The sequence below is a fragment of the Hippocampus guttulatus genome, chromosome 11 (assembly GCF_054856545.1).
Source record: "Hippocampus guttulatus isolate MCC_2025c chromosome 11, RoL_Hgut_1.0, whole genome shotgun sequence".
Taxonomy (NCBI): Eukaryota; Metazoa; Chordata; class Actinopteri; order Syngnathiformes; family Syngnathidae; genus Hippocampus; species Hippocampus guttulatus.
In genome coordinates, this window is record NC_141271.1 from 21,980,899 (window position 1) to 21,995,093 (window position 14,195).

Consider the following 14,195-nt stretch of genomic DNA (forward strand, 5'->3'; position numbering starts at 1 on the left):
CTCACCGTCGCAGACAGAAAACAAAGCAATACAGTGTAGTTGCGTATAGCGGGCTTGTCAGCCATGTTGTTTGTTGACATTTAATGGGAATAGTTTGAAGCGGGGCTTCCCGACAAAAAGGTTCCGACTTCCCGGCTATCTGAAATGTGCCAGCGTCCCGGGCATTCCTTTGTCAGCACCAACCCGAAAATAAGCGCTAACTAGCTAATAGTCTACAAATGGCCAAGCCTCATCAGGCGAGCGACGAGCATCAGCCGACCTCGTCAACGGCAGCATTTACAGAGCCGCTACTAACTAGCCTTCACATATGCATCGGTAAGCTAACAACTAGCATCAACGGCACTTTGAAACTCTGTTTGTGTGTGTCTGTGTGTTATCTGAGGAATGCTAATAGCTAATAGCTGGTGGGGTCCCTCCTCTTTTCACATCTATTGACTCCTGATTAGTATGATCAGATGCAGACCAGTGATAAGGGTGTGTGGGTGCGTGTGCGTGTGTTTGTGTGTGAGAGAGAGACTATGCATGGCCCTGTTGCTGTGGTACCTTTCTCTCTCTCTCTCTCACACACACACAAATGTATCCAGTAAAAGTAGGTCATACATAAAAAGTGTAAATATTACTTCAGTGGTGTATATGATGGAGTCACATGTCCCATGAGGGATGGAGGTGCGGGGGGGGGGGGGGGGGGGTGCTTGGGGAGTGTGTGTGTGTGTGTGTGTGTACATGCTTGTGTGAACAGCTTGTGACATCTCCAGGCCATGATAACATCTGCTAAATGCTAACATAAGGACTCTGTGTGTGTGTGTGTCTGTGTGCCCGCGTGTGCGTTATCATGTATGTTTTGGACGACTCCAAGATGTAAAACATCTTTGGGATGAGGTCCTCCTGCAGGGCTCAGTGCTGATTTGGGTGACTAAACATAAGCCAAACGCAAACCTGGCCTCATGTCCCGTTTGTGCGACATCCTGCGATCTCCCGGTGACGAGCGAGCAGCGTGCGCCAATGTTTTAAGTCAGGGGTGTCCACATCCGGCCCACATTTGCTCCGGAAGCAAGCTTTTGTAACTCCGCTTGTCGGGCGCGAGACGACAATGACGGCAAAACAAGCCATGCGCTGGCGTTCGCTTCATCGGCGTCAAACTCGGGTCCGGCACGTTTTCCATGGCTTGCTGTTGCGAGACATGTTGGCATGACGACGACAAGTGGCGCGTGTTAGCACGGCGCTAAGTAGCTCAGCTCGACCGCCGGACTCTTCCCAGATGCGAATGCGAAGGGAACAGGAAGTAAGCGGGAAGTCAACAGGAAGTGAGCCACGACTCCGCTTTGATCCTTTTTGGCTAACGTGCGGCACTCATCACTCGGGGGGGGGGGCCGTCACAAGCGCTTTTGTGTCACGCTTCCCGTCTGCCGCGCACTCCACACATTGTTGGACTTGGTTTTGGGAAGCCGGATGTCTTTGTTTACCGTCACGGGGCTTCCTCCTCTCCCCTTTCACGCTCATACTGTCCACGCTGGCAACAGACGATGTTGACTTGACGCCAACAATCAAATTGTCATCAAAGCTTTCAGAGGGATTTCAAAGCGGCCGTCCTTTGGAATAACGCGCCGCCATTTTGGCAACAAAAGTATTGGCGAATACTCGAGTCACATGGAAGCACTTTGTTCCAAATAGTGAGGCGGCGCGACAATATTTGTTGAAGGTGTCACGTGATCATTTCCGGGAGCAGCTCCCCGTTTTTGAGCGTGCTCGTGGATGTTTTTTCCAAATCATTTCAACCAACTGCTGACTATTTAGCTCACCGGGGGCGTGCAACCTTTTTTTGGTTTGAGGGCTGCGGTCACACACCTTTTTGAAGTAACCTTGCGCCCCGTGGCAAAGGTCATTTTGAGTGTTTTCACGTCGCAGGGCGCCGGACGACGGACGGCGGGCCGCAAACGGCCCCGGGTCGTCGTTTGGACACCCCTGCATTTTGATTGAGCTCGAAGGATCGAGGTCATTTGGCAGAACGGACGAGTATTCCTTTCACATTTCGATGCGTTTTGGCCATGTTTTTGAGGAGGATTCACGCACGCTTTGTGAAGGACAACTTTCTTTCGAGCGTATTTGGTCATACTGATGGAACTTTACGGGCTATTAGAGTCGATTTAGGAGTACTTATGGAACTTTAGGGAGTAGACTACATCATTGACGTCTGTGACTTGAGTGAGTCCCTCGTTCCAGTCGGCGTATGTCAGTCTTTGGTGTCCATTCAATGACATTTCGATTGCTTGGTGGGATTTCCTGCGCTTCGGTACGTTTAGCAGAAATTCTAAATCTAAATTCTAAATCCACCTCGACTTGGGGATTCGGGAGTATTTTTGTCACCCTGATTGAAGAGTCGATTGAAAGTATTTCCTGGCGAGGTGATCTCAGCCACTGTGGCTCGCTTTTTTTTTGGGTGGGGGGGGGTCGCCCTCCACCCTCGATACGCCCCGGAGCACGTTTTCGGCGAGGCCTCGTGTTCGGAATGACTTCTGGCCGCCATGTAATCAGATTACATTGAAGAGGAAGCGCCCCGCGCGCGCGCGACTCGGGGGCGCGAAGAGGAAAGACCGTTAGGCAGGCGCGCACGCGCAACTCGAGGGAGGGGGCCTCCCCGCGCATTTCTCTTCAACAGACGCGCGCGCGCGTAGTAGCCGGCGCGTCGAGACCAACGCAAGTTCGTCCGAGTCCAACTCGCGGAGGGGAAAGCGAGACGAAGCGACGACCGACAACCGAGCGGTGGAGGTAACCTGTCGCATGCCCCCGCCCGCCTTCCGTCCAAACAGCACAAGTTGCACTCCGGAGTTTTTGGGCTTTGTTTTTCACGTTTTGACCGTTTTTGGGGTGACGCATTCGAATGAAGACCGGACTCCACCATCGATCGCGTGCTATTTGTCTCGTTCATTCATTCACGAGTGGAAAGAACACGCGGGACAGGTGTGTGACGTCATTCGAAAGGCACATTTTTTTCCATACCAAACTCACAACCTACCTGCGTTTGAGCGCTTGATGTAGCACGCGTTGACAATTCCTGTTGGCTTCAACCGTTTTTGAACGCAAATCTATTTTCAGGCCATTCGGAAGCCATGTGAGCCACCGAAGGGATTTTTTTTCGCGCCCCCCACCCCCCCCCCCCCCCCCAAAACATGTGACACATTTCATTCTCGCTGGCTCCAGACGAAGCTAAAACAACAACTTCTGATTTGTGTTTGGAATGTGAATGAAATGTTCCCGTTTCAGCACGCCTTGAAAGCTTTCGGGCCGGCCTTTCATGTAACTTGATCGTCGTCAATTGAGGAGCGTTTTCTCGACTTTCCGCGGTTTGCGCAAGCGGCGGGAAGTCTCCAAATGTCCACGGCGCCAATCGCTCGTCACGCATCCCGCAGAGAGATGACGGCGCGTCCCGCGGCCGCCGGGCCGGTCCTGATGGTCCTGACGGTCCTGCTCCGGGTCCTGGTCTTGGTCTCCGGGTACACCTTGGACGTGGAACGGGCGCTGCGCTTCGACGGGGCTCCCGCCTCCATGTTCGGATACTCGGTGCTGCTCCACCGGCACGGGAAGCGCAGCTGGTGGGTGGGCGGGCGTCCGCTCGCGGGGGCGGGGCCAATGGTCACGCTCGAACCCGTGCCTCCCGCGCGCATCCTCCGTGTGTTTTAGGTTGGTGGCGGGGGCTCCGGTGGACAACTCGTCTTCGTCGTCGTCTCCGGGCGGCGTTTACCGTTGCGCCATCGGGACGGAGCGACCGAACTGCCGGCCCATGCCCGCCGGTAAATTTTTGCTGGTATTCCCTCGTTCCAATTTCCAAAAGGATCGAAGTACACGTTTCGACTCGGCCGCGTACGCGTGACGGCTTCGCCTGGGAGCTTTTGTCCGCGTGCGGGTGGGTGAGCGGGCTTTCGTATTTATGTGTGATTTGTCAGCTGGGGTTTTGCGTGTTGTGAATCGGATGCTTTTTGGATGTCCGTCTTTGCGTGTGTGCGTGCGTACTGAATTCGGGGTGACTTTGGTGTTTTCTTGTTCGTTTCTTACTTTCGACGCGACGCCAGTCGCCACCTAGTGGCCCGGCACGCACGTAACAGCCGTTTGTGTGCCCGCGCAGACGTGGCGGAGTGCGGGAAGACGTGCTCGGCCGAGAGCGACCGCCAGTGGTTGGGCGTCAGCCTGTCGCGGCAAGCCGGCCGGCGCGGCGGGGCGGGAGGACACGTCCTGGTTGGTAACACGACGCAAACCCTCACGCAAATTGGCAATTGCAATTTGGCCCATCGCCGCCGCGGCCCCGCCGTCGGCGCGCGCAGATGTTCCAAATCCAACTTACGCCGCCGACGTTTCCCGGCGCGGAGCGGCCGAGAAGGCGAGCCGATACGCCGGCGACACCTCGCGCGATGTGTCGCCGGCGAGATCGTGGCGTGAGAGTGCGCTTTGGAGTTATGGACGCGCTGCCTGCATTGCTCTCATTGAAACGTTATTTTGCTTTTGTTCCCATTGGATTTGTTTTCATTCTCCTTTTATTTGCTGTATTTGACTTCTTCCGTTGTGCTTTTAGACATTTTTGTGTTGCTTTTTACTGTCTTTTTGAAATCTTGATGATCGATTTGATTTTGATTTTTTTTTTTGCATGCGTGCGCGTGGGTTGCGATTGTCCCGTCGCCGTTTGCGCGTAGGCGTGCGCACACCGCTGGAAGAACGTGTTCTACTCCAGGAACGACGGGCAGAACAACAAACTGCCGCACGGCGTTTGTTATCGCTATGACGACAGCCTCACGCACGCGCAGGCCATCATACCCTGCTACAGAGGTACACGCGCGCACGCACGCTGAGTGAAAGGATAAGCGGGGCGGGGGGGGGGGGGGGGCGGACGCTCAGCGAGTCGCTTGAAAGCGACCGAACGAAATGCGCTCGGAGCGATGCGCTTTGACCGTTTAGTTGACATTGTCCGTCTTTGCGGGCGTCCGCCGGACGTGATTTCCCGTCTTTGGATTTCGCACACTTGACGTCTGCGTGAAACGCCGTCTTTGGCATCCGACGTCGGCGTGGAAGGTTTTGACGCGCGTGCGCCCGTGTGTGTGCGTTGCAGACCACCAGAGGAAGTTTGGCGAGGAGTACGGCTCCTGCCAGGCCGGAATGGCCAACCGACTCGCTCAGGTGACGACCGTGCGGGTCAAAAATCTGAATTAGGCCTCCCGATAACCTCCCGGCGCAGGTATCCTGTGAAAAACTCAAAGTCCGTTTTTGCTGTCACCAACGCATCTTCTCCAGCTGATTTCTAGACCACGGCAACAAACATTTCTTATTTCTGGTCAAAGGCGAGCATCTACGCATTTTTTTTTTTAATGCTTCACAACAAACCGTCCTGCGATTTTCGTACGACTTACACTTACACGATGTCCGATGAGTCTTTGGTTGAAGTCAATGTGTCGTCCCGACCTCCGCGTCTCGCTCGGACGCGTCGCGGCTCAGGACCTGATCGTCATGGGCGCTCCGGGGACGTCGTACTGGACGGGTTCCGTGCTGGTCTTCAACACGTCCGGCGGCGTCATGTCCGTCTACCTGGACGACGACGGCTCGGTGGGCTTCGGAAGCTACTTGGGTGAGCCGACCGCCGGGGGCGCGCCGGCGGAAACGGCGGCGGCCCAGGTCCGAAGGCGTCTCTGCGCCGCCGCCGAAACGCAATGACGGGACGCGACGGGCCTCCGCTAACGTAAGGCGGCTTCCGCCGCATCGGGCCGGGGCGGGGCGGGCGCTTCCGACCTGCCCAGCACCTTTTCCGGCTACTCCCCTCAGGCAGACGCTACAGATCCCTGCGCGCCAAATCCAGTAGACACTTAAACAGCTTCTTCCCTCTAGCCATTAACTCCTTAAACAGTCACTGACGTAGTCACTCTTCTTGTACTACAAATACTGCTACTGGTTACTCTAAAATGGTTCAATGATTTGTTGTTTACGATGATACTAATGCAGCGTGTTATACCGGAGACAAATTCCTTGTGTGTTCTACATACTTGGCCAATAAAGATGATTCTGATTCTCAAAGAAAGCTCGAGATACGAGACGGACGTCGCCGTTTGTCAAGTGACGTCGTCTTGAAGCGTCGGTCGGTGACGTCGGGGGTCCTTGATTTGTTTTCTCTGACTTTGCGACTCAAAAGCTCCCAGGTTGTCCGCTCAAAGGCCGCCCCCCCCCCCCCCCCCGATGCGGCATTAGCCGCCGTTAAGCCAGTTTGCCGAGTACACAACGGGGGCCTTGGCCCCGCGCTAACGGGTGCTAAGAGACACGCTCAAGGACATCAAGTCAATCATTGGCGCCGCTGTTCGCGCTTGACGGCGAGGGGCCCCCGCTCAGCCCTCCGCTCTTTCCATCGGAGCAAACGTCACCGAATCAGCATACCGCGTCGGCGTTTGTGGCCACTCGCAGAGTCCCCGTCACGAGCGTTTGCCTCGGAACGCTCGTTATTAGCTGAAGGATTGTCCTCGTCGGCCTAGCGGTGCTTGGAGATTGTTTTTGAAGCAGCAAGATGATATTAATTAGCTTAAGAATGCCAGCAGTTGGTTTCGGTGAGCTAGCAATTAGCCAAAGGATTCTACCAATTATTGAATCGATTTTTTGACATGAGATGCTCGTTTGATTATGATTATCGGTACGATAAAATGACAATTTTGTATGTTTCAGGCTACTCGGTGGACGCAGGGCACTTCCTGGATGCTACCATCTTGGAGGTGGTGGGAGGCGCCCCGCAGTACAACCAGAGGGGAAAAGTAAGGCAATTATTACTCGGAAAAAAACCCGAAAACATTCAAGCTATAGATATCGTTTTGAAGAACTTTTTTTTTTTTTTTTTTACTCCAAGGTGTTTATCTTCTCGGTGGACGGCAACATGCTACGTGTGCTAACTCACGTATCGGGAACAGAGGTGACCACTGATGCGATTTCAAATCCGCTGGTTAAAAGATAGTGCTGACGCTAAGTACAACCACAGTAGAAGATCGGCGGGTGCTCAACTGTGGCCGTCGTGAACGAGCGGGCTTGTTTTACTCTCTGATGAACCGACGCTGACGTTAGAGGTCACCATAAGTCATCGCGCCAGCGCGACCGATGCCGGCAGCGATACCGCGCGAAACACGCTAATGCTACCGGATGCGATTAGCAACTGATGCCAATGCTAATGCTAACTAATAGCGATGGTGTTCTTAAAATAGAATGAGCAACCGACGTGAGCCGCGCCGTTCCGGCCAGCCGATTAGCACCAATGTTGCCAGCGAGTGTCGGCCATGCCCTTTGTGTAATTGTGCGCATAGCTCGGCTCCTACTTTGGCGCTAGCGTGCGCGCGGTGGACCTGAATGGCGACCGGCTATCGGATCTCTTGGTGGGCGCTCCCATGGCGACGGGCGCCAGCAGGGAGGAGGGGCGCGTTCACGTCTTCCTCAACCAGGGGCGGGTGAGTTGGCCCCGCCGCCGTCTCGTCGGTCCACGCGCGGCGGGACCGCGCCGACGACGTCGTTCCGACTCAGGCGAAGCTGGCGGAGGCGGAGTTTCAGCTGAGCGGGGGCGACGCCCACGCCGCCCGATTCGGGGAGACCATCGCGGACTTGGGGGACCTGGACGACGACGGTTATCCGGGTAAGCGGCACGCCGACGCCGACCTTAACCCCAAGTCGAAAGGCCGCCGACGCTCGTTACCGCTCCATTTGCGCGCGCGCGTTCAGAGGTGGCGGTGGGCGCCCCTCAGGAGGACGATCTCAAAGGGGCCGTGTACATCTACAACGGCGGGAGACGCGGCATCTCGCGAACGCCATCGCAGGTGCGCGCAAACGCATTTTCCATCGCGGCTTGACGCGAGCGAACGAGGACACGCGCTTCCGTTCGCATACGACCGCGCGCGTGGCCTTGATGACGTCATCGTGTTGACAGAGGATCGGCGGGGCGGCGCTGGGCGCTGACCTCCGCATGTTCGGCCAGTCGCTGAGCTCGGGCGTGGACGTCGACGACAACGGCTACCAAGGTAACGCCGCGCCGCCGGCGTGTCGCATCCCCGCGCGGGGATGCATTTGTGCGCGCGCACCGACTGACATTGTCGCGCGTGCCTCGCAGACGTCGCCGTGGGCGCGTTCCTCTCGGACGCCGCCGTCGTCCTCAGGTAAACGAAAAGCGAGGAGCGAGCCAACGGGAAACGGCCAGCCTGATTTAGGTTTGTGCGCGGCGCAGGTCTCGTCCCGTCCTGCGGGTGGCGGCCTCGCTCGTCCTGCCCGAGAACATCCGGCGGCAGGCGGCCAGCATCGACGTCGGCGTCTGCTTCCGAGTCACCTCCAGACACTACAAAGGAGCCATCGGTTTGTTAGCTTAGCAGAGACGAGCTAGGTTAGCTTGGCATAGGGAGGCTGATGATTTACTCGCAAACCCGAAACAGCGATGCAACCTTCAAACGTGATCCGGCGAGTGCTCAAACAAAACAATTAGCTTCGGACGGGCGGACTATCTTAGCGATAAGATGGACAAATGATCTTAGCGGGCCTCGCCTTTGCGCCCTTATTTCACGCCAAGCTACGTTCCACAACTGGTTCCAACGTGAAACGGACGAGCGTGAGTTAGCTTTGCCAAAAGTAGGCTCATCAGCTCTTAGTTTTCGGCGTTTTGCCTCCACCCGCCGATGCTATCCTCACGCTTTCCTCATCAGATCTTCAGTACAACCTGACCTCCGACCTCCTCCACCAGCCGTCCTTCCCCCACCGTTTCTATTTCCACGGCAACGGCTCGTCCAATAGCACGAGGGCCCGCGTGAGGCTGCGGCTCGGACAGCTCGGCTGCACCAACCACGTGGCGTATCGGGAGGTAAACGCCGCCGCGCATGATGCTGTTGCTGCTAGCTGTTAGCATAAGAGCGCGTGGATGTATGCGTGCGTTTTTTGTGTGTGTGTGTGTGCGCGTCTGTTGACGTATTTGTGTCCGCGCGCTTGATATTTGCGGAAGTTAACACCGGCGCGGGTGTGTTTGCCCTTGCAGAAGGACGTGCGCGATGTTTTCACGCCGGTGCGTTTCGAAGTGTCCTACGGCCTCCGCAAGACGACCGCTCCCAAGCACGCCGGCAAAGCCTTTGCGGCGCTCGGGCCGGTCCTGCAGAGGGCGGCGGGGAACGGCAATACCGTGAGCAACCAGGTAGGGGGAGCGAGCGAGCGTGGTCATAATCCGAGCTAGCTAAGAGCTCAATACGGCGACGCGCGGCCGACTTGTCTGTCGCGTCAGACGCTGTTCGCTCGCCGCTGCGTCCTGGCCAACTGTTCGACGGACCTGCGACTGGACGCCGCGCTGGTCCTGCCTCGGTAAGGAACGGGCGCGCCGTATTCCCCTCGGCCGGGACCGGGTCGAAAAGCTGACGGAGCCGCGTGCGCGCAGGGACGCCGGCTACTTCGCGCTGGGCTGCGGCCGCGGCGTGATGCTCAACGCCAGCCTGGCGGTGGCCGGAGACGACGCCTTCCTGCCGCGGCTCGCCCTGCGCTTGCCCCGCGACGTGCACTACGTCAAAGTCGTCGACAACGTGAGTGGCCGGCCGGCCGGACGGGCCCCGCGCCCGGCGGCGACCGCCGATCGCCGATTTGACGCCGGCCCCTCGCGGTGTGCGCGTGCAGGAGGACAAGGCGGTGAGTTGCGACGTCACGGAGGAAGCCAACCGCACCGCGGTCGGAGTCAGCTGCAGCTTCTCCGGCCTCATCCTGCCAACTCGCTCCCTGGTAACGCTTTGAAATACGCCGCGTCATCCGACGCGGCGAGGCGTTCAACGTGTGACATCATGAAACGAGTCGTCCCCTCGAATCTTTTTTTTTTTTTTTGCACTTGCATGTTCAGGCGACGGGGTTAGAATCATTTGGGACTCGGTTGCATGCTTCATTTTCAGCTAGGATCGTGCATTTAGTGTTCGGTTTTTTTTTTTTTTGTCAAGTGCAAAGGGGTGGGGGGCGGGGGGGCTCACCAAGGACTCAGCAGAACCGTCATTCCGTTTGAAATGGACTCCCAAAGCTCTTGCGGGACGAGAAATGTGATCAATGTTGGTGGTTTTACAAGCGGCAGATGGAGTTTCAGTTGCCTTTGGTCGTCGTCGTTTTTCAAATTCCCGGACGTCGCTCGTCGTTACGATGTTCTTTTTCACAAAGTGGAATAACCTCGGTCAGGCCCAACGTCCAGTTGCGAAAGCCCAAAGAGCCGAGTGAGCGCAAGAGACGTGCAATTTTTCGTTTTTGTGGCAGGTGAACGTCAGCTTCCTGTTGGACGTCAACCGCAATGCCACGCCGGGCCACCTGGTGGTTCATGCCCACGCCAACAGGTGAGGAAAGGGGGGGGGGGGGGATCCGCAACGCAAGATGACACGAGTACGTGCCGCGTCCTCAGCGAGAACCTGGAAAGCTCCGAGTATCTCCACGACAACGCCGTCGCCTTGTCCCTTCCTCTCAAGTACGGCGTCGACCTCAACATCCACGGGTACGCCTTCATTCATTCACTGACGCTCGCCCGCATCATATGAAATATCTCGCGATAACAATCGATGCAAGAAATAAGCGATGGGGGGGGCATCGACAGCCGAACCGATGACATGTTTGCCATCCGTTTGTTTTGAGCAGTTTTGTGACTCCGACGTCGTTTGTGTTTGGAGACCAAGACGGCGCGGCGGTCCAATGCTACTCGCAAAGCTTCAACTACACGTACAAGGTCATCTCGCTCCTTCTTCTTGACCGCGGTTTCTCGAGCCGTCAAACGGCGCGCCGATTCATGCGCTCGTCGGTTAACGAACCGGCGTCCAAGTAACCACCTCTGCATTCGTCCGGGCTCGCAAATCTTTCACGACACCAAGAAGATAACGTTGACCCTCTCGGCCGTTGGCTCAAATTCATCCGTCGTGCGTGCAGGTGTTGAATTCGGGTCCGAGCAGGTCGGTGGACACGCTGGTGGAGGTGACGCTCCCGAAGCTGCTGGCGCCGTACCCGCACCGGTTGCTGCGGGTGGCGGACTGGCAGGTAAAGCGCCGTTAGCCCGCGCGGTCATGAGCCTTCTCGCGGTCGGTAACGATGTCATGGTGTCGGCAGACGTCGCAAGGCGCCTGCTATGTCAGCGACGCGACCGTCCCCGTCGTCGACGACTGCGATGTCCCGCGGGCGTCCCTCTTGAAACGAATCGTCTTCTTCTTCTCGTCCACCTCCACGCGCAACATGGTAAACGCCCCCGCCGTACACCCGCGCGCCGCTCCTCACCTCCTCACGGACAACTGTCATTCGGGACGGATTATGGACGAACCTCGGGAGCGAGCATCAGAAAGTGCCAGCGGAAGCTAACGTCGAAAGCTAACGTCGGATTTCACTCCCGCCGTCCCCGTATCTTCTTTTGTAGCGGTGCCATCGTCACCCTTCCTCATCTGAATTGTCTTTCGCCTAGCTTACCTCTTCAGATAAGCGAGTCGCAACGTGACGTGAGCTGCCAGCATGGCTAATGAGATGCACGCGTGTGCATGTGTGTTTTGTGCGCGCGCACGCGCAGTTCTGCGGGCGCGGCGACCAGCTGTGCGAGCGTCTGCTCTGTCGCCTGGGCACCGTGGAGGCCGGTCGAGACGCGACCGTTCGGCTGGAAGTGCGACTGAACCCGGACGTCCTGCTGCAAGCGCCCGTGAGTTTGAACCGGTAGCCCGTTCGCTACCGCTAGCGTTAGCGTTCATCTCACAGGCAGTGAAATGACAAAACGATCGCGTCACACATCTGCGGGCGGCGCGGGGGGGGGGGGGGGGACCGCGTGTCAAACAACACGGCCGGGTGAGAAGGCGCGTTGTTCGCACGCGCGGGCGTCCATCCGGGTGGCAAAGCCGCTTCGCTTGTTTCAGGGTCGCCACGGCGTGGTCATGCTGGAGAGCAGGGCGGTGGTGTCATCGCCCAAGAATGACCAACACACCGTCCTGGGGCGAGAGCGAAGCCCCGCCGCGCAGGTAGGCGAGCGATCCCTCTCGCGCCGACACGACCACGATGGCGGACATCTTTGCGCGTGCGTGCGTGCAGGTGGTGGTGGAGGCGCACTTCAGCCGAAAACCGTCGTCGGCCATCAAGGTGCTCATCGTCGTGGCGGGTTTGCTCGTGGGTCTGACGATCCTGGCGGCGCTCGTCTGGTGCTTGTGGAAGGTAAGCCTCCTTTCGGAAGGGGGGGGGGGCGCCCCGCACTCTTTCGCAATCATCCTGACCCCACCCGTGGCGTGGCGGCGCAGGCGGGTTTCTTCAAGCGGGCCTCGCAGAAGAGCGAGGATGAGGAGGAGGAGTTGAAGCGCGACAGCTGGGACTACGTCCCCAAACGCGGCGTCAGGGGCGAGAGCGCGTCCTAATGACACGCGGGGCGCCGCGCCCCGCGGCCGACCGGCCCGCGAAAACGGAGAAGAAACTTCAGGTTTGGCCGAGACGGCGCTTCCTGTTGGCGGGTGACCCTTTCTGCCTGGACTGCACCGCTTCCTGCTTGGTGGCCGCAGCTTCCCGCTACACTTCCTGCCCGATGTGAAAAAACAAAACCCCCAAAAAGTCTTCTTCGAGCACATGACTTCCTCCTTTGCGTACAAGACCCGCTGCTACACTTTCCCATTGCCGTCCTGACATTTCCTGCTGAGCGATGAGACTTTGTGCCTCGAATGCAACACTTGCTGCTCCACTTTGCTGTCACGTGACCGCCGGTTGAAGTCACTGTCAACCTTTTTCCAAATCTTGTTTTTATTTTCACACACTTTCTGTTTTGTTTGTATGTTTTTAAAGTACTCGCTGCCTTTATTTTTTTCCATTAATTGTATAACGAAGAAGCTCGGGGCACGTCACTTTGTGTCACTGGTGACGTTTTTGCCCTCCTGATGTCAACTTGTCGTGCACTGGAAAGTCTTGCTGCCCAGTCGGCAAAATCGGTCTGGCCCGGCTCCGGGGCGGACGCGGCACGTACTCTCGGCCCACATACCTCGATGAATGACGGTCCTGCAGCGGCCCACGTCTGGCATCCACGATGCGGGCCGCATTCGGCCCGCATCTGAGCCGCATTGTAAAACCATATCTGGCCCTATTCCGGCCCGACGCTGGGCCAGAACAGGTTCCTGATATCAGCCTGAATTCAACCTCAACTAAGCCGCATCTTTCATGAGCCATATTTGACCCACATTAAAAAAAAACGGATGTTATAAAAATATGTTTGTCATAATTTGTGAACCTCACATACAGTATAACTCCACATACGCTGGAAAAATGCACTTTTCTTTAACAGTGAACACAAAGTCCAAATTGGGATGCAGCTTACTCTTGAACGGTATTTTTCTGTCCATCAAATTGTTGCGCTCACCATGTCCTCTTTTCTTCTCATGCTCTCCTTCCTGTCACCATCCCGATCAGGAGCCAGATGGAGCCATCTTTTGATTTTGACATCAATTTCCTGGTCTGAGGCCATGTATAGTAAGGCGTTTTGAGCCGAAAAAGACGACCATGTGTAGTAAGAAGTTTTTAGACGAAAAAAACGACATAGTATATATAGTAAGGCGTTTTTAAGCCAAAAAAAACGACATAGGATAGTAAGGCGTTTTTAGCCCGAAAAAAAACGACATAGTATATATAGTAAGGCGTTTTTAAGCCGAAAAAAACGACATAGTATAGTAAGGCGTTTTTAGCCCGAAAAAAACGACATAGTATAGTAAGGCGTTTTTTGACGGAAAAAACGACCATGTATAGTAAGGCATTTTTAGCCAAAAAAACGACCATGTTTAGTAAGGCGTTTTTAGCCGGAAAAAACCCGACCATGTATAGTAAGGCGTTTTTCGCCGAAAAAAACGACATGGTATAGTAAGGCGTTTTTAGCCCGAAGAAACGACATAGTATATAGTAAGGCGTTTTTAGCCCGAAAAAAACGACCATGTATAGTAAGGCGTTTTTAGCCCGAAAAAACGTCATAGTATATAGTAAGGCGTTTTTCGCCCGAAAAAAACGACATAGTATAGTAAGGCGTTTTTGTCTTTGTGTCGAGGCACACGCGGCCGGCTTTCGGTCCAGGCTACCTGGATTCAAACCCCGCTCAGTCACATGTGTAAAGAAAATACACCAAACACCATGTTTCTTTTTAACTGTAAGCCCTGCATAGTGCATGCCAAATACTCCTATCGTTCAGGTCAAGTCACAGTCACTGGCGGTGTAGGGGT

The 14,195-nt window shown here is 56.0% G+C and overlaps 1 protein-coding gene across 7 annotated transcripts; it reads left to right on the top strand.

Annotated features, from left to right (window-relative positions):
- Positions 1 to 710: 710 nt before the first annotated feature.
- On the top strand, positions 711 to 13,196 carry itga4 (integrin alpha 4). 7 transcript variants are annotated; one of them, XM_086123321.1, is made up of 30 exons: positions 711 to 2,766; positions 2,885 to 2,958; positions 3,408 to 3,590; positions 3,679 to 3,788; positions 4,121 to 4,230; positions 4,683 to 4,815; positions 5,096 to 5,163; positions 5,479 to 5,608; positions 6,688 to 6,773; positions 6,866 to 6,928; positions 7,314 to 7,454; positions 7,528 to 7,636; positions 7,723 to 7,817; positions 7,928 to 8,018; positions 8,108 to 8,153; positions 8,222 to 8,346; positions 8,691 to 8,845; positions 9,017 to 9,169; positions 9,257 to 9,333; positions 9,407 to 9,548; positions 9,640 to 9,741; positions 10,255 to 10,331; positions 10,397 to 10,486; positions 10,627 to 10,714; positions 10,912 to 11,019; positions 11,089 to 11,214; positions 11,537 to 11,662; positions 11,874 to 11,975; positions 12,046 to 12,165; positions 12,249 to 13,196. In XM_086123321.1, exons 3-30 carry the CDS (start codon positions 3,412 to 3,414, stop codon positions 12,360 to 12,362), a joined length of 3,066 nt encoding a protein of 1,021 aa, XP_085979447.1. In that variant the 5' UTR covers positions 711 to 2,766; positions 2,885 to 2,958; positions 3,408 to 3,411; the 3' UTR covers positions 12,363 to 13,196. The 7 variants fall into 7 exon arrangements, with proteins under 7 accessions (XP_085979447.1, XP_085979445.1, XP_085979442.1 ...); XM_086123319.1 differs by lacking the exon at positions 2,885 to 2,958; XM_086123316.1 differs by lacking the exon at positions 711 to 2,766 and having other exon boundaries at positions 2,776 to 2,958.
- The last annotated feature ends 999 nt before the right edge of the window (positions 13,197 to 14,195 follow it).

Bases quoted from the DNA above. Each gene is read 5' to 3' on its own strand.
- itga4 (XM_086123316.1), top strand. From the start codon at position 2,879: ATGAAGACCGGACTCCACCATCGATCGCGTGCTATTTGTCTCGTTCAT. The intron at 4,231-4,682 runs GTTGGTAACACG...GTTTGCGCGTAG, and splicing joins GGGCGGGAGGACACGTCCTG to GCGTGCGCACACCGCTGGAA. The intron at 10,332-10,396 runs GTGAGGAAAGGG...CCGCGTCCTCAG, and splicing joins GTTCATGCCCACGCCAACAG to CGAGAACCTGGAAAGCTCCG.